The sequence below is a fragment of the Arvicola amphibius genome, chromosome 9 (genome assembly GCF_903992535.2).
Source record: "Arvicola amphibius chromosome 9, mArvAmp1.2, whole genome shotgun sequence".
In the NCBI taxonomy this organism is placed as follows: Eukaryota; Metazoa; Chordata; class Mammalia; order Rodentia; family Cricetidae; genus Arvicola; species Arvicola amphibius.
Genome location: NC_052055.2, coordinates 62,653,012 through 62,670,587, shown reverse-complemented (window position 1 = coordinate 62,670,587; position 17,576 = coordinate 62,653,012). Strand labels below are relative to the sequence as shown.

General features: G+C 42.1%; 2 protein-coding genes across 3 annotated transcripts in view; one reads left to right on the top strand and one right to left on the bottom strand.

Moving 5' to 3' along the window:
- The window catches only part of Nckap1l (NCK associated protein 1 like), a 42,938-nt gene extending 38,283 nt beyond the window's left edge, over positions 1-4,655 (bottom strand). For both annotated transcript variants that reach the window (XM_038343320.1, XM_038343321.1), the window contains exons 1-3: positions 4,520-4,655; positions 3,409-3,519; positions 2,271-2,363 (exon numbers count right to left, since the gene is read on the bottom strand). In XM_038343320.1, coding sequence (XP_038199248.1) covers positions 2,271-2,363; positions 3,409-3,519; positions 4,520-4,621 — 306 coding nt within the window. In that variant the 5' untranslated portion in view covers positions 4,622-4,655. The remainder of the gene's footprint in view (positions 1-2,270; positions 2,364-3,408; positions 3,520-4,519) is intronic.
- A 3,532-nt stretch (positions 4,656-8,187) lies between these two features.
- Positions 8,188-14,768, top strand: LOC119824025 (gametocyte-specific factor 1-like). The gene is made up of 7 exons (XM_038344223.1): positions 8,188-8,325; positions 10,731-10,828; positions 11,014-11,134; positions 11,276-11,374; positions 12,730-12,796; positions 14,159-14,220; positions 14,723-14,768. Exons 2-7 carry the CDS (start codon positions 10,736-10,738, stop codon positions 14,734-14,736), a joined length of 456 nt encoding a protein of 151 aa, XP_038200151.1. The 5' UTR covers positions 8,188-8,325; positions 10,731-10,735; the 3' UTR covers positions 14,737-14,768.
- The last annotated feature ends 2,808 nt before the right edge of the window (positions 14,769-17,576 follow it).

Here is a 17,576-nt window from a genome sequence, read left to right as displayed (position 1 = left end):
TTTCCTAAGCAGGATAAGTGTAGCAAGATTATATAAAAAAAAATTCCTGTCTTTAGCAGATGTATGCTAGAATATTTTGGGAAGGACATGTCATGATGTCTGCAAACAAGCAGGATGGTTTGGAAGAGAGTGACAAGATATGGCCAAATATTAACAATCAGGAGAACCAAAAGTGTCTCATACCGTCTATATTTCAGATTTGGAAATGTTTACGTGTATATATAGACTATCTTGGGAACTGAACCCAAATCTAAACACAAAGTTCATTTATGTTTCATGCACAGCTCATGCTCATGGCCTGTGTGGGTTTGAATAAGGTTATTACTGAAGATGTAGTCTCTCCGCTTCCTGTTCCTTCCCCCAATGCCATTCTTCCTTTGCTATTATGGATTATCCCTCTAGAACAGTATCTTCTATATATTGCCTGGCTCATGATGTCTTATCATACAATAGAAAAGTAACTAAATCATAGTCTAAAGATAACTTTATGAAATTGTTATAGTCTGTTTTGACTGTAACTGGTCACAAAGGCTTACAGTAGTCATGTCAATTCTCAGGAAATTTCAGGTGTTAGGGTATTTCAGAGTTCAGATTTTCAGATTAGAGTTAAACAACTAGTACTACATTTACTTTTTGGGGGGCAAGGGTAGTAGTTCAGACAGATTCTCACTCTGTAGACCAGGCTGGCCTCAAACTCAGAGATCTGTCTGCCTCTGCCTCTCAAGTGCTAGAATTGAAGATGTACATCACCACGCCAGACTAATATTTGAAATGTTTAATATGTTTATAATAAAATATGGAGAAAAATTCTAATTTAAAAAGGTGTGGCCTATATAGAAATCTCCTAACACTCAACAGCAAAAACTAAACAAAACTGATTTAAAATGTACAAAGAACCTAAAGGAGATATGTCCCCAAAGAAGATATATAAATATCCAATAAAAACAATAAAAGAAGCTGGGCAATGATGGAACACATCTTTAATCCCAGCACTTGGGAAGCAGAGGCAGACAGATCTCTGAGTTTGAGTTCAGCCTGGTCTACAGGATGAGTTCCTGGATAGACAGGGCCACACAGAGAAACCCTGTCTTGAAAAAACTTAAAAACAACCAGCAAACAAATATAATAAAAGGCACTCAGCATTGCCAATTTGCAAGACCAATTACAACAGCAACGAGACAAGGGTGTAGCTGAGAGGTGGAGCTTTACCTAGTATTTGTGATAGGTTTGATACCTACTGTCCAAAAGGCAAAAAGCAACAATTGTTAATCACATATCAGAATCCTGATAAAATATATCCCATCTGTACTGTCCGTAGTCAATTAAATGGTACAACCACTGTGGAAAAGTAAAAAGAAAACACAGCAACCAAGTCCTGCAGTTTTCCTCTGACCCCCATGCACACAGCACAGTGAATGCGCACTCTCGTTCACGCGCATGGTAATGATAAGTTCCACTTATGGATATCTCAAAGAAGAATTAAAATCAAGAACTAGGGGCTGGAGAGATGGCTCAGTGGTTAAGAGCACTGCCTGCCCTTCCGAAGGTCCTGAGTTCAGTTCCCAGCAACCACATGGTGGCTCACATCCATCTGTAATGAGATCTGATGTCAACAAGGTATACCTAATAAATAAATTAAAAAAAAGAAGAATATGCTGGTTGGTGGTGGCACATGCCTTTAATCCCAACACTCATGAGGCAGAGGCAGGTGGATCTCTGTGAGTTCAAGGCCAGTATGGTCTACAAGAGCTAGTTTCAGAACAGGCTCCAAAGCTACAGAGAAACCTTGTCTAAAAAACAACAACAACAACAAAGAATATCATGAAAAGTATGGCTCAGTAAGCTGAAGTCAGTCATAATCTCTCACCAAATATGCTTATTTTAATATTTGATGTATAATATTTTAAGTACTTAGTGTGAATATATTAATACGATTTGATATGTTTGTTTTGTTGTTTTTGAAACAGGGTTTCATGTAGCCCAGGCTAACCTAGAACTCAATATGCCACTGAAGATGACTTTGAACTTCTGATTCCCCTGCCTATGCCTCCTAAGTGCTGGAACTGCAGGTGCGTGCCACCAAGCACATCCACTTTTGTAACTCTTGAAGTAAAAATATGGTATTTCATATACAGCTCATCAACAATACAACTTAGACATCATTACACATCAGTGCCTCTTTCCTCTTTTCTGTCAAGAACTTGAGGTGAACAACTGCTAAGAAGGCTGAGTCTCTGAGGCCCATGTCGACCCTGGTACAAAGGACTCACCCGAAACTCCATGACATCCACAAACGACTGGTAGTAGCTGGTGAGGAATCTAATTATCTCGGCTTTTTCACGATGTACTGGTCCTAAATGTTGCTGAGAGAAACACAAATGAAATGAAACATGTAAAATAAAACAGTAACTAAAATTAGGAGTACTACTCATTCTTTTTTTGTTTGGTTGATGTTTTATTTTGTCTTGCTTTTCAAGTCAGGGTTTCTCTGTGAAACAGTCCCAGCTGTCCTGGAACTAGCTCTGTAGACTAGGCTGGCCTCGAACTCACATCCACCTGCCTCTGCCTCCCAAGTGCTGGGACTGAAGGCGTGCACCACTACAGGCTCTACTCAAACATCCTCAGCTGTTGAGCCAATTAATTGTCAGCTAATTACCCAATCTTTTTTTTGTTTTTGTTTTTTTGAGACAGGGTTTCTCTGTAGCTTTGGAGCCTGTCCTGGAACTAGCTCTTGTAGCCCAGGCTGGCCTCGAACCCACAGAGATCTGCCTGCCTCTGCCTCCCAAGTGCTGGGATTAAAGACGTGCGCCACCACCGCCCAGCTCCCCAATTATTCTTAAAAAGACAACACTTGCTGGGGAGGAATCAGAAGCTTGCCCGTGCTCTCCAGTCCCTACACAGAAACTCTCCATCTCAACTGAAGGCCACATGTGATTCTGACTAGAGAGCAGAAGGCTAGCTAAAAGGAGAGTCCCAAGTTCCCTTTCAGCTGAAGATGTTTGCTATATAAATCAGTAGGAAAAGAAAACAGATTATAAAAATACTTTGCATAGATTGTAAGAAAGCTAGGGCTAAGACAGGGAGAAGTGTGGAATCTGGCACTGGGTGCATAGCACCCAGCAGTACAGAAATGAGGCTTGGGCATCCAGAACTACAGTAAAGGACGCACCCTGGGAGGCTAATGGAGCTGCCTCTCTGAGCACTAGTGTCCCCATGAACCTGGCTCACAAGGCTGTACCCATGGGAGACTCCCATCTGAGCCCTCAATCCTCAATACCTGAAGCCCTATATATGAGCCAAGGAAAACTAAGAGATGGCAACACTTGAAGACAAGCAGCCAAAAGTGGAGGATGTGAGCCCTGCAAGAATAATGCCACAGAAAGGGGGGAAATGGCCCCAAGTTCTCACCGTGCTGTTTCGGACATCTATGCTGGGAAATTTCTTGTTGATGTACTTGAGACTTGATTCCATGGACTTTTCCAGTAAGAAAGGTGGTTTAGATTTTGGATCTGAACAGGTCTGCATGGACAAAAACAAAATATAACCACCATACTGTATTTCCACTCAGATACAAACCTATCTGAATCATTCATTCCTACTATCTTTCTTGGGAATGGCTGTCTGGGAAGTCACTATAAGAGCATGAGCATAGGTGAGAACCAAGTTCCAGACAGTGAACCAGCACCCCGAAGAGCTAACAACTTGTCATCTTGTCTTAGCAGAGGCGTGGTTCTAACCCAGAGAGGAAGCTGCTTCCCCACCCCTGCACTGAAGCCGGAAGTATCAAGAAAGGTGCCTGCTCAAAAGTTGGACTTTTAAAGCTCAGTGTCGCAGTTCCCTCCAATATGTGAGGGGCTCGTCCCAAGAGGCTTTTATAGATGACATGAGGACATAGAAACTGTATTCCTGGTGTTTCACTACAGGCACACAAATGTCCCTTCCCATAAAGCCCTTCTTCTCTCTCCCAGGAGAGTCTCAAAATTATCTATACCTATATCTCTACTTCCTACAGCTTGCCCAGCCCCTGGCTCACCTCTCAACACCCGTTTTGCCCAGTTTCATAGTTTCTGCCCTAAATACAGGCACACACATACACCCACACAGCATGTACCTTAGAAGACACCCACCTCCTTTAAAAACATCCATTTAGGGAAATGATTCCACCAAAATGCTTTTGACAGAAACCCAACTTGAAAACTCAAAAAGTAGAAGAATTAGCAATAAATAGACCCAAAACTCTAAATCCAAGACCGTACCCAAGTCACTAAGAACATGCTCTCACCCCCATTCCCACCCCTTAGGGGAAGATGATATTCTCGGACAGGAAAAAGCCACACTTAGAAAGGGCTAGCCTTAAAAAGAAGCCTCCCTCTGTCTCCCCAGACTGAGGGACCTATATTGTCTGAGTGGCTGAGAGCCACTTAAAGCAGTAGAGGAAAAACAGGATTGACTATTGGGCCTGCAAGCCTGCAGGCCTCCAGGTTCCTGCCCTGATTCAAAAAATATGACCCGTGCTTACCTTCTTGATGTTGTACATACGGATGAGAACCCCCTGACCTCGGTCATTCAGGATAGTGAGCTTCTCTGCTAATTTATGCTGGTAGGCAGAGGTCAAAGACATGATGGCCACTGAGAAAGAGGAACACCCAGATAGAAGACCCAATCGCCCCAAATAGTCTCAGCCTGGATGGCACCGCCCTTTTTGTAGAAGGACCCAGCCTAGTTGGTGTAACGAGCTTCCGGGTGCCTTTGCAATTGGTTCATGGGGAATAGCGGTCATGACGGCTCACAGGCCTTCACAGCTTCTTGTGCTTCCTCCTGCACCCTCAGCAGAGGAGACTTCCTCTTTCTGGCTGTGCAGCACTTTGGTAAGAAGTGGGCGGAGGCTGCAGAAAGGAACCAGGCTTTCAAGGCTCCTCACAAAGCAGCACCATTTGACTTTACCCCTCCCCAAGTGTCCCAGACAAAGCATAACCAAACAATTATTGCCAGCCTCATACACCTCTACACTTTCCCTTTTATATCCCCATCAAGAATGCCTCTTGTTTTCTACTGACCCTTAGACCCAGCATCCTTTAGGACCTGGGTCAGATCCCATCTCTAACTATTCCATTCAATTTTGTATTCTATTCTACTCTATTTTATACATAAATCTATTTATATAAATGATTGGGAGGGTTGAGAAAGTGTCTTGTGAACTCCAGGCTATACTCAATCTATTTCCTTATGTAGTTGAGAATGACCTTCAACCTCTGATCTGCCTGCCTGCACCTCCAGAGTGCTGAGATTACAGTCATGTACCATCATACCTAGATTCCTTGTTATATTTTTAAGCATATGCCTTCTCTCTCCCATTCACATCAGATGCTCCTCCCTAATGATAGGTATGATACCTAATATTGATACCCTTTGTAATATCTAGTTCAGTGATTCTGTAAGTGTGATCCAGCAGGAGCACCTTAGAAACTTGCTAGAATCTACAAAAAAATAAAATGTTTTAAAGAAGCATACTAAATATGCAAAACTTAGCCAGGCGGTAGTAGCACACGCCTTTAATTCCAGCACTCAGGAGGCAAACACAGGTGGATCTCTGAGTTCCAGGACAGTCAGGGTACACAGTGAAACCCTGTATCAAACACACACACACACACACACACACACACACACAAAGTATCCAAATAAGGGAATAGACTTGATGGCTAGCTTTAGGGTGTAATTATGGTTTCTAAGGAGAGGGTAGGGTAAAAGGCAAGGCCTGCCAGTGCCATGTTTGCCATAAGCAGGCCTGCTAGAGCCCTTCAGAACCTCAGATATAACACTAAAAATGTATTGCATTATTAAGACTAAATTGATTAAAAAAAATAAGCCCCACAACGAGAAACCAGATTAATTAGCAAGAGAAAATTAACAATGATTCTTGAATCTTAGCTGTTTGGATAAATTTCAGCACTGAGATAATTCTTACATCCCAACCAAGCCTCAAACCTCTCTACCTAAAGAAGCTTTCAACTTATTTCAAGTTTCTTTCACGCTAGAGAGTAAAAGATTCTAGGAAGTTCGAGGTCAGGTATCTTGCACCTGTTTCTTTCCTGCAGCATTTTCTCTGCCTCTTTAATCATCCCATTTAGTTCCATACCCAGAGCTTTCATGTGTGCCCAAAATTCTGGGTGGGGGTCGGGGAAAGGAGTCAGGAATGATCAACGTTTATCATCCAAAGAACTTAGCATGCTTGCTCCTGAGAGAAGGTTTTGTTTTGAAGAATATGAAATTTCAAACATCTCTGAGGGAGGCTTTGCTTTTTTAGAAAAGAGACCCTCTTTGTTTATTTAGAGCTATTTAAATGCTATGAGCCTGGAGTAACATGATGAGGACCCTGAAGATTTAAACCACCTGATGTTATTAAAGAAGCCAGGTTCTCCTGAAGTCTTTGGGCTCTATTGGTCTTTTATCTTGACAGGGAAGGATAAATAACAGGCTGTCCGAGGCAGCTAAGCAGCCCAGCCACAGCCTCCACAGGGTAAGTATCTTTCTGTTGTCTCTTTCTCACTTATATTTCTGTCCTTGTCCAAACAAATTAGTTAAAGATTCTCTATGCCAAACCAATCTTGTTTTCTGCCACCCCTAATATATATACTCCCTAGTCAAATGGGTACCATGGTTTCTGTCTTCTGAGAGTGTGCTATGTTTGTTTCTGCCTTCACTTGTATATGCTTTTCCTGTATTGAACCAAATCCTATTCAAACTTCAGAGTTTTGCTTGACAGCCCTAAGCCTAAAAAACAGCCTGAATTTGCAGGAAAATGGATGGAACTAGAAAACATTATTTTGAGTGAGGTAACTCAGACACAGAAAGACAATTATCACATGTACTCACTCATAGATTTTTTTTTCAGGAAGTGAATATTTTTATTGGAAACAGTGACTCTAGAAAGGAAATTGATATCAGGTAAGAACTCTTCAAGCACAGTTCAAGACCTTACCAGCAAAAACTTTTACAAATAAATTCAGCATTTTTTGATTCATTTTAAAGATGTGTGTGTGTGTGTGTGTGTGTGTGTGTGTGTGTGTGTGTGTGTACTAGTGAGTGAGGGAGTCAGGTCCTTCTGGAGCTGGCATTACAGGCAGTTATGGGCTGTCTGATGTGGGTGATGGCGTTGAATTCAGGTCTTTTGGAAGAGTAATGCATGCTCTTAATCATAGGTGATTTTTAAACATAAAGCAAAGAAAGCCAGCCTACAAACCACAATCCCAGAGAACTTAGACAACAATGAGGCCACTAAGAGAGAGTTACATAATCTACATGGGAAGTAGAAAGTAGAAAAAGACAAGATCTTCTGAGTAAATTGGGAGCATGGGGACCTTGGGGGAGGGTTGAAGGGGGGAGGAGAGAGGCAGGGAGGGGAGCAGAGAAAAATGTAGAGCTCAATAAATATCAATAGGGACTGGAGAGATGGCTCAGAGGTTAAGAGCATTGCCTGCTCTTCCAAAGGTCCTGAGTTCAATTCCCAGCAACCACATGGTGGCTCACAACCATCTGTAATGGGGTTTGGTGCCCTCTTCTGGCCTGCAGGCATACACAGAGACAGAATATTGTATACATAATAAATAAATAAATATTAAAAAAATATCAATAAAAAATGTATAAAAATGGTGACAATCCCTTATACAACTATGGAAGTGATTAAATGATTTGTTACATGTGTATGTTTAGCTCAGGGCCTGGTAGATTAGATTCAGTATATCAAAAATAAACTAAAATTTTTATATTTGAAAGTGTGCTGAGCTTGTCCTTTCACTTATAGAATTCTGTATTTGGCTCCCCATAAAGAAAAGGGGCAGGTTAAAAGATGGGACTTATTGCGGCAACAGGTAGTCTTTGGAGACATATCAAAAAGATTATTCTTCAGGTCCTTCTGTGAACTTGAAGAACCCTTCTAAAAATACCTATTTACCCCAGAGCAAGGCCTAGCAATGGTGAGAGTAGCCTCATAACCTAGTAACTATCAACCAGAATTCCCTGAGAAGCTCTTAAAGCTACAGTTAGCCAACCTGCACTCTGATCCAATAGTTCTGGAATGGCCCCAACGGATCTGTCCCTTTAAAATTTCTGATGATTCCCACGTGCAACCAGACTAAGAACCACTTCTCTGAGACTTCACTATGACATCAAAACTTCCCAACCTGCTGAGAAACGTGTACTGAGCAGAAGGCTTGGACAGCAACTGATTTCCCTGGGTAACCAGAGGAGAGTGCTGTGCTTTCTGTCTTTTCAAACTTCTTTCACTGATACTTCCCTTGGGATTGAGGGACAGTGCTTGGAGAACTGGTAAGTCTCACTGTCCTTATGCCAGGTTTAAGTGTGAAGGTAGCTTTGAGGAGTATCTTACTCACGGCCACCCTCTATGGGAAATGTTTTGGTTAATGAACAAATTAATATCAGCTGTTGACACTGTGAATCCTCCAGCAATCTTTGTTTATTAACACCAGACTTATCAGTGTGACCAAAATTCATGCTTTTCCTTGGTTACTGGCTGAAATAACAGATTTTCTGAAGGCTACATATAGATATTAAGACACATTTTCCATTATCCTTTTATTTTTATTTTTGATTTTTGTTATTTTCTTCCTTCCTTCCTTCCTTCCCTCCTTCCTTCCTCCCTCCTTCCCTCCCTTCCTTCCAGACATGGTTTTTCTATGTGACAGCCCTGGCTATTTGTAGACCCGTTTGTAGACCAGGCTAGCCTCCATCCACCTGCCTCTGCCTCCCAAATGCTGGGTTTTAAGGCCTGTGCCACCACTTCCCAGATCCATTATCTTTTTATAATCTAAAAATAATCATATATAGTAATGGATTTTACTAGCTTTAATTTTCCAGAAAGTCAACTAACTTTAAGTATCCGTGGCTCAAATATAATCATTAATAAGCAGTGAAGGCATAAAGAATCACTTTGGTTTGTGTTTCCCAAAACTACCTGAGTCTAAATCCCTGATTTAATCACCAAAATGCTGTCAGGAAAATGTGATCTCTAACAGTCTAGTTCTGTGCCTTCTGTCTCTCAGCGTTCTGGGCGTGACGCAGTCAAACTGAAACGGGCTGCTCTAGGGCTCTTTTCTATCCCTATCGCTTATGCCACTCTGCCTTGATTATTTTCTGTCACACACACCACCACCAACTATACATCACTGTTTTGCAGAAATCTCAGCTATAACTGTTGCCTGGAAACCTGGAAGTCCTTGAAATAAATGTCTGCTTAGATAGCTAAAGACAGCTAGCCATAGGGGAGAGTGGACCTCCTACTGGCAGTAAAACGCAGCAGCTTTGAGATGGTTTATTTTTAGCTCACTTCTAGGAGTCTTTATATGTTAACATCCACAAGTTTAGACACTTCAAGCTAACATTCTTAGGTAAATGTTAGTGGCCTAAACTCAGACATTATACTGTGGTTCTTCTGATTTTTTCTCAGTGGTTATACTGAAAGTAGCTCAGCTTTAGAAAAGTTGGAGGGGAGGAAGAGTGAGGAACACTAAAGGAACCAGCTACCCAAATCTTGATTAAATAGTGTACAAATGTTGAATTTCATCATAGTCGGGTCTGTGATTTTTCCAGGGATTCTTACCTGCTTAATATTCTATTTGTGAAGTAAGTGTTCTATTTAAAGCAACCTATTAGTATGTAGAATGTCAAATTTTGGCCTCCCAGAACAAGGAAGCAGAGACTTTTGTCGTCTAACCAGCTAAACTATTGCTTTTGTTATTCAAATATGTCTTTGTGAGTGGTGTGTATATGTGTGCTAGCACACACACACACACACACACACACACACACACACACAGGTATCCCAAGATGGTAAGAAGGTGTGGGATCCCTAGGAATGGCATTACCAGCATTTGTCAGTCACCCAGTTTGGGTGCTGGAATCTGAACTCTGTAACTTCATGATTGAGCAGAAACCAATCTTAATTGTGAACTCTCTCTTCAGCCCCCATGTTCCCAGGAGAGGAAAGGAGACTCTACCCCTCAAGAGGAGGGTCCTCCTTGTCCCAGTCCCTTCTCCTATAGGTCTGAAAACGTGGTTAGATTCTGACCAGTGCTCTCCTGCCTTAATAAAAGGAAGGGGGATTTGTCAGGGACCATTTTCCTAAGGATGGATTTGTCAGGGACCATCTACAGGGATGGCAGAGGTCATTGCCCTAAGGATGTTTATGGAGAACCCACCCCTCATCCCAACTATCTTGAGAGCTATCTGTTAATGGAACCCACCCCTTACTCCAATGTTAATGGATCACATCTGTTAACGGAACCGCCCCTTACTCCAATGTTAATGATCACATGCTTCTGCTTACACCAGGTGTTGACTGATGACCTTCAGTTACCCGGCAGAGTTCCTGCCTACCCCTACCTCCACCCCATTCAAGGGCTATATAAGCTGTAACTTTCACCCCAATAAATGGAGACCTTGACAATAGAAAAAAAAGAATAGAAAATAGCCAGGCAGTGGTGGCACACGCCTTTAATCCCAGCACTCGGGGGACAGAGGCAGGCAGATTTCTGTGAGTTCGAGACCAGCCTGGTCTACAAGAGCTAGTTCCAAGACAGGCTCCAAAGCTACAGAGAAACCCTGTCTTGAAAAACAAACAAACAAACAAAAGAATAGAAAATAGGCCTATGTCAAGACAACCTGACCTCAAGTGCTAATCTTTTCTTTTCCAACCTATGATGCCTGCCTTTTAGAACCAATGGAGTTAGAAGCCATAGAACTCTGTCCTTATGACCCAAACCACAGGATACCAGCCAGCAGGTTACAGTACCATCTGGCATCATGCAAAAAGGTAAGTTTCCCCAATAAAAGCTGAAGAAATTTTTTCAGAATAGTTTTTCTTTGGTTTGGTTTTTTGCTTCCACTCACAACTAGAAACTAGTCATTCTTAAAGCTGAGACATAATCTCTTCAGCATTTTCAGAAATGAGTTGAGGATAGAATATAGGCAAAATATAACATGAGTTTTTCCTTCTAGAAAAATCCGAAGATAGCTAAAAAGATGGCTAACTGCAAATATAACGCTTGTCATGTGGTCCCAATCAAAAAGCTCAAGGAACATGAGGCCAACTGTGTCAACAGAAGTGCAGTTGATGACGGTGAGCTTTTCATTCGAGAGCATGTAGGCAATGCCAGATTCTGTCTCTTACATCCACAGCCCAGAGTTACTTAGAAGCCTTAGCTACCTAGCTGTTAAAAATTGTCTATTCTACTTCAACACCTTTTCTGCTTTGTTTCAGAACCCCTTCATCTTCCAAAGGCCACTCCCCCAAGCTTTGCAGGAAATGAAAACGCCAGTGCTGGCAATCAGAGCGCTGACCCTGACGTCTGGAATGTGGGTGAGCAGGGGTGAAACTAACACAGCTGTGGACAGAAGTGCCCTTTAGAACTAGCAGACAGTAAACACAACCCTGAGTAATCAATCTTTATGCTTATCACACAAAACCCTTTGCTACATTAGATTACTAAGTTTAAGACTGCCACCTGTCTCTAGAGGGGTGGCCCAATAGTGTGTCTGAGCTACAGGGCAGCATCCCGTGGCCACAGCCTTTGACCAGGACTGAGCTTCATCAGCCAAGGTGGCCATACTTTGTATGACCTCCTTATATGCATAGCAGAAATTGTGCAACTGGGAGTTTCAGACCCAGCAGCTCACACTAAGGTCCTAGTGTCATATCCTAGTGTCACTGGCCGAGCTGAGCTAGACAACCTTCAGTCACATGATGCAAATAGCGTGCTAGGAAATTACCACAAACTGACCCTAACCAAACCAGTACATTCCCCAGCTGGAGACACTTCCACCTGCTCCCCATGTGGTTCACAGCCTGTGCTACAGTAATGTTATTACTGCTAGAATCATCTGAGAAGAGGGAACCACAATTGAGAAAATGCCTCCATAAGATCAGAGTGTAGGTAAGCCTGTAGGGCATTTTCTTGATTAGTGATGTTGAAGGGTTCAGCCCATTGTTGGTGGTACCACTCTTGGGCAGGCGGTTCTGTGTTCTATAAGAAAACTGGCTGAAGGCCGGGCAATGGTGGTACATGTGTTTAAGCACTCAGGAGGCATAGGCAGGTAGATCTTTGTGAGTTCAAGGCCAACCTGTTCTACAGAGTTCCAAAATGGCCAGGGCCACACATAGAAGACCTGTTTTCAAAAACAGAGAGAGAGAGAGAGAGAGAGAGAGAGAGAGAGAGAGAGAGAGAGAGAGAGAGAGAGAGAGAGACCACAGTCTGAGCAAGCTAGCAAGTGGCACTCCTTCACGGCCTCTGCTTTAGCTCCTGTCTCCAGGATCCTGTCCTAACTCCCTCACTGGTATACTGACCTGGAAATGTAATGGAAATAAACCCTTTCCTCCCCAAGGTGATTTTGTTCATTGTCACAGTAATAAAAACCCTAAGATAGGAATTCAGTGGATAACAACATGAGAATACAAACTTACTGCTGTCAACCTTCCAAATTTAGCTTCCAAAGATGACACAAAGGAAAATGGAAAGGTACAACTGTCTTTAACTACCTAGTTTGAGAAGATACTTCTGTTTACATTCCCCTGGTAAAAGTAAGGACTTGTGGTCCCTGGAAGAGCAGCTGCTTCCCAGCAACAACTACATAAGGGAGACTAAGAAAAGCCCTGCTACCAACAATCTGATAATGCTCAGGATTTGTGTTTCTTCTTCCTTGTTCTTCGCTTTCTAGATCATATGCATCATTCTCCTTCATTTGTTCTTGAGACGTTTGCTCCGAAAAAGCTGGTTTGTGAAAGGTAAGATAAACTGTATGCTATCACCATCATTCAAGGTAATAAGTTGACTTTTTAAAATGTTTTTTGTTTGTTTGCTTGCTTGTTTAGAATGGCAGGGTATTTGTGGGCAAGTCTGAGGACAACCTGTTGCCACCAGTTTTCTCCACTCACCTCATGGATTCTAGGTTTTACACTCAGGTTTTAAGGCCTGGCAGTATGTGGTTTGGCCCACTCAGCCATCTCACCAGTCCTAAAGATGAACATTTAAAGAGAAGATGGCCATTAGATCATAGACTCAAAATGCCTGACCTTTAGTTACTACCTTAAAAGACTGGTGATCAGGGCTGTAGAGTGGTTCGGGTAGTAAATGCTTGCTGTCCAAACAAGAGGACCTGAATTTAGATCCCAGACCCACGTAAAATACTCAGGAATGGTAGTGTCCACCTATAATCAGAGCACTGAGAAAGCAGACAGGAGGTTCCCTGAAACTTGCTGGCCAGGTAGCCTGGCCAAATCAGTAAGCTCCAGGTTCAGTAAGAGATCTCATATCTAAAAAACAAATAATAAGGTGGTAGTCTAGTTCCAATGAATACACGGTGCTTATTGCCAAGCCTGGCAGCCTGCATTCACTCCCTAAGAGCCAAGTGATAGATGAACTACTCCCATAAGTTTTCCTCTGACCTACACGCACAGACACACACAATGACTCAGCAGTTAAGAGCACCCGATGCTCTTCCAGAAGACCCAGGTTTGACTCCCAGCCCCCACAGCCGATCACAGCCATCTGTAACTTCAGTTCTAGGAATCAGACATCTCCTTCTGGCCTCCATGGTCATGAAGCACACACTTGGTGCACAGGCATAAATGCAGACAAACACCCATATACATAAAATTTTACATTTTTAAAATAAGCAAGGTAGAAAACAGTTGAAATATCCAACACTGATCTGTAGCACATAGGCACACACACAATTACATATTACCACATACACACATATAAATGTGCATGGTTCTGGGTACCTTCCTTCTCAATAGTTCACCTGGGACTATAATCAATCAAGGCCTTGTATATACAAAATAATTGTGTAAAGAATAAAAGACCAACTTCTCAGACTTAAGGGGACCAACTCTGCACAAATAGCTCAGTGTCCCTAGCCAAACAAGCTTGGAGAGCACATACAAGGGTTCCAGAGGCCACTGATGGAGTCATATGAGAAGTGAAGGCATAAAGGACAATATGAAACAAAAGACAAATGAAATGATTCCTACTATAACCCTGAGTAATATCAATTATGTTGGATAATGTTGCTCTGGCTGGAAATATCCGTTCATTCCCCATTCCTGCTTCCCTGTTAACTTGCTTCTTGTGGTTCTCTCCTATAGTGACTCGAGAGACGTACAAGAGGCTGATAAGCATCCTAGCAGCTACAAGTCCTGGGGAAGAGGTAATGTAACCTTTGTCAAGTTAATATCACAGTTTTAACATTGAGATCTAAACCTTCATAGATTCTTAGACGAACCTTTCTTCTTTAAAAAAAAAAAAAAGGAAAAAGAAAGAAAGAAAAGCTATTGGGTATAGTCACACACCTTTAAGCCCCAAACCCAGAAGGCAGAGGCAGGCAGATCACTGTGAGTTCAAGTCCTTCCTGGTCTACATAATGAGTTCCAGGTCAGTCAGGGTTACACAATAAGACCCCATCTCAAAAAATAATTTATTAAAATATTGGCCTGGGGATTCAGCTCAATGATAGTGCTCCTGTCTCGTATGCACTTGGTACAGGTTCAACGCCTATAAAAATTCATATTATTCTGTTCCTCCTTAACCCACAATAGGATACAGAGAAAGTCCTAGGGAGAAAAGGCTGTGAAAAGCTGTTTTTAAATGCTTCTGCCACACCTCAAGCTGTGAAAATGACACTATTTCAATCTTTTTCTTTCTCCCTACAGGTCAGAAAAACTGATGGAGACATTGCAAATTAAAGCGCCAGCAAACAAATAGAAGTTGTTTTTAAACGTTAGGAAAAACTCAACTTTTAAGTAAACTCTTATGGTTGTCATCTTAACATGTTTTTATCTAAATAAAGAATATTTTCTTTTAACAAGCTTAATTTTATATTCATCCTTGTTTTCATATCTGCATGCGTAAGTCACCTGAAGGCTACAGAGCTCATTCGCCTATTTCTATTATTAGAAGGGGAATTACCATCAGTCTGTAGGCTCTGAAACGATTCCACAATTAGATTATCATTCCCCAAGTTTTTCCTCACTTACTGCCACATATCATGACCCTCGAGTCACCCTTCTTCAATCTGCTATGCAAATATTCCATGCTTTTAAAGGATATAGTTTTTATGGCAAGCTGAGTTTGGAACATGGCTCTAAATCTACCTTCCTACCTCTGCCAGCTCCATTTGTCCTCAGCTTATTATTCCTGACTTTTCATTCTGCTCAGTTTTGAATGACACCCTCCACCCTTTAGTCAAAACCCTGCTCCAGATTTCAAGTCCACCTCCTTTGCCACACTAAAACCTTGCCTGTCTCCTTCAGTGACTTCTAACATGGCAGTTGGATAATTTTCTCCTTTCTACCTACCTAATGCCATCAATCTTGAGAAAAGTGCGACTTGTGTGGGTTTTTGTATTTCCCATACAAACCTCCCTTCCACAATCATCCCTTCTCCTCTTCTACAGGCTTCCACCTAATGTTTGGGTGTGAGTCTCTGCATCTGCTCCCATCAACTGCTGAAGGAAGCCTTTTGATGACGATTGGGCTAGGCACCAATCTATGGGTATAGCAGAATATCACTAGGAATCATTACATTGACTTTGGGGGGGGGTCAGTCATATTTGTTTCTACCCTAGGTCACTAAGCCATCAGCTCAGCTGTATCTCATTATTGAATACCCATCCTTTTTAAATAATGACACTGGGAGTTTTTGTCTGTTTTGGTTTTCTAGTTTGTTGAGTAACCTAGACCTAGTTAGACTTAAAAACATGCTGCTGGCAGAGCAGGAGAACTGACCCTGGTCCTTGCTGCCTGCTACATTGGGTGAGCTAGCTGGGGCAGTGCTGAAGAGCGCACCCTGGTGGTAACAACGATGAAGGACAGTTGGCAGGCTGACCAACCCAGCTAGCACTCAGGCCAGAACCGGGGCTATAAATTGGCCCACCCAAACAGCCACGTCAGCTATGAATTGTTGGAGCATGTGAAGGGGCTGGATCTACAGATCCAAAGCCACAAAAGCCCCATAATACAGGACAACAAGATACCCGGAAGGAGTCCCAGTAAGGGCCCAGTATCAATAGAGTAACAGAACCAGAAGCCTAGAGCCAGACCAACAATCCATTGGAAAGAACACTTATAAGATGAATGGACTAAGGTGTATATGGTGTGACTCACTAGACCACACAACAGCTTCCATGCCAAAGCTTTCTTCTATTTCTTTTCTATTTTTTTTATTTGTTTTTTTTCTTTGTTGGGGGGGGGTGTGTTATTGTTTTGTTTTTAGGCTATACTTTTAAATTTTGTTTGGGGGCAGAGGGCAGAGGTGAGGAGACAGGAAGACTAATGGGATGAGGATGCATGATGTAAAATCCACAAAGACTCAATAACTTTAAAAAATATGTGTGGGGGCAGTGGTAGCCCAGATCTGAGATCGACGCCAGCCTGCTCTACAAAGCAAGTTAGAGGACAGCCAAGGCTACACAGAGGGTCCCTGTCTTGAATCTCCTGCCCCCAGGAAAAAAAATATTATCATAGTCAAATGAATACTTACCGCCTTTTGAGGCTCAGCCTGCACAGGTTTCCTGGAGTCTTTTCAAATGACCTTTTTCTCCAATTATGGCAAAACCAGAAGGAAACTGAACTAGCTATTTAATGTCCCATATGTCCTCCTACATGCATTATACAAAGGAGACCTACTGATGTTCATCCTTAAATTTGTATAATATTAACATTTTTGTTTGTTTTTGAGAATTTTTCAGTACATAGTACAAGCTAGCCTCAAACTCAAAATTCTCCTGTCTCAGCTTTCTGAGCACTAGAATCACAGTTGTTTACCACTTTGTTTTTGTTAGCCAAGCTTATTTTGAACTCAGATTAAAGTGAGCCTCCTCACTTCCAAGTAGTCTGGGATTATTAACATTTCCAACTGTACTCAGTTTGCTCTTATTTCCTAATTAAGGAATTACACATTTCAATGTGTAGTTGTAGTTTTTGTTTTTGTTTTGTTAGCTCTGAAGACCAGGCTGTCCTCAAACTCTTCAGAGATCTGCCTGCACCTACCTCCCATGTCCTGGGATGAAAGGCATGAAGCAGGTGTTTGGTTTTTTATAAGACAGGATCTGGATGGAGACTGGTGTATTTTTCAGTTAGTAAAGTGCTTTCCATACAAGCAAGCATAAAGATCTGAGTTCACATTTCCAATACCCACAGAGAAATCCAGGCGTAGTTGTATATATCTGTAATCCTAGCACTGGATCAGGATTCCTAGATCCCACTAGCCAACTAGTTTTGCCAAGTCAGAAAGATTAAGGTTCAGTGAGAGACACTGTTAAAAAATAAGGTGATGTGGCTCAGGTTGCAAGGGCACTTGCTATCAAGCTTGACGACCTAAGTTCCATCCCGGGAACCCACATAGGAGACAACAAACTCCTTCAGGTTGTCCTCTAACCTCACTCGCACTGTATCATGCATGTAACACACACACACACACACACACACAAAGAATGCCTGTTGTTTTTCTAAAGGGACCAACATGACGGTCTACTGGGTAAAGATGCTTGCTGCTAAGGCTTACCAC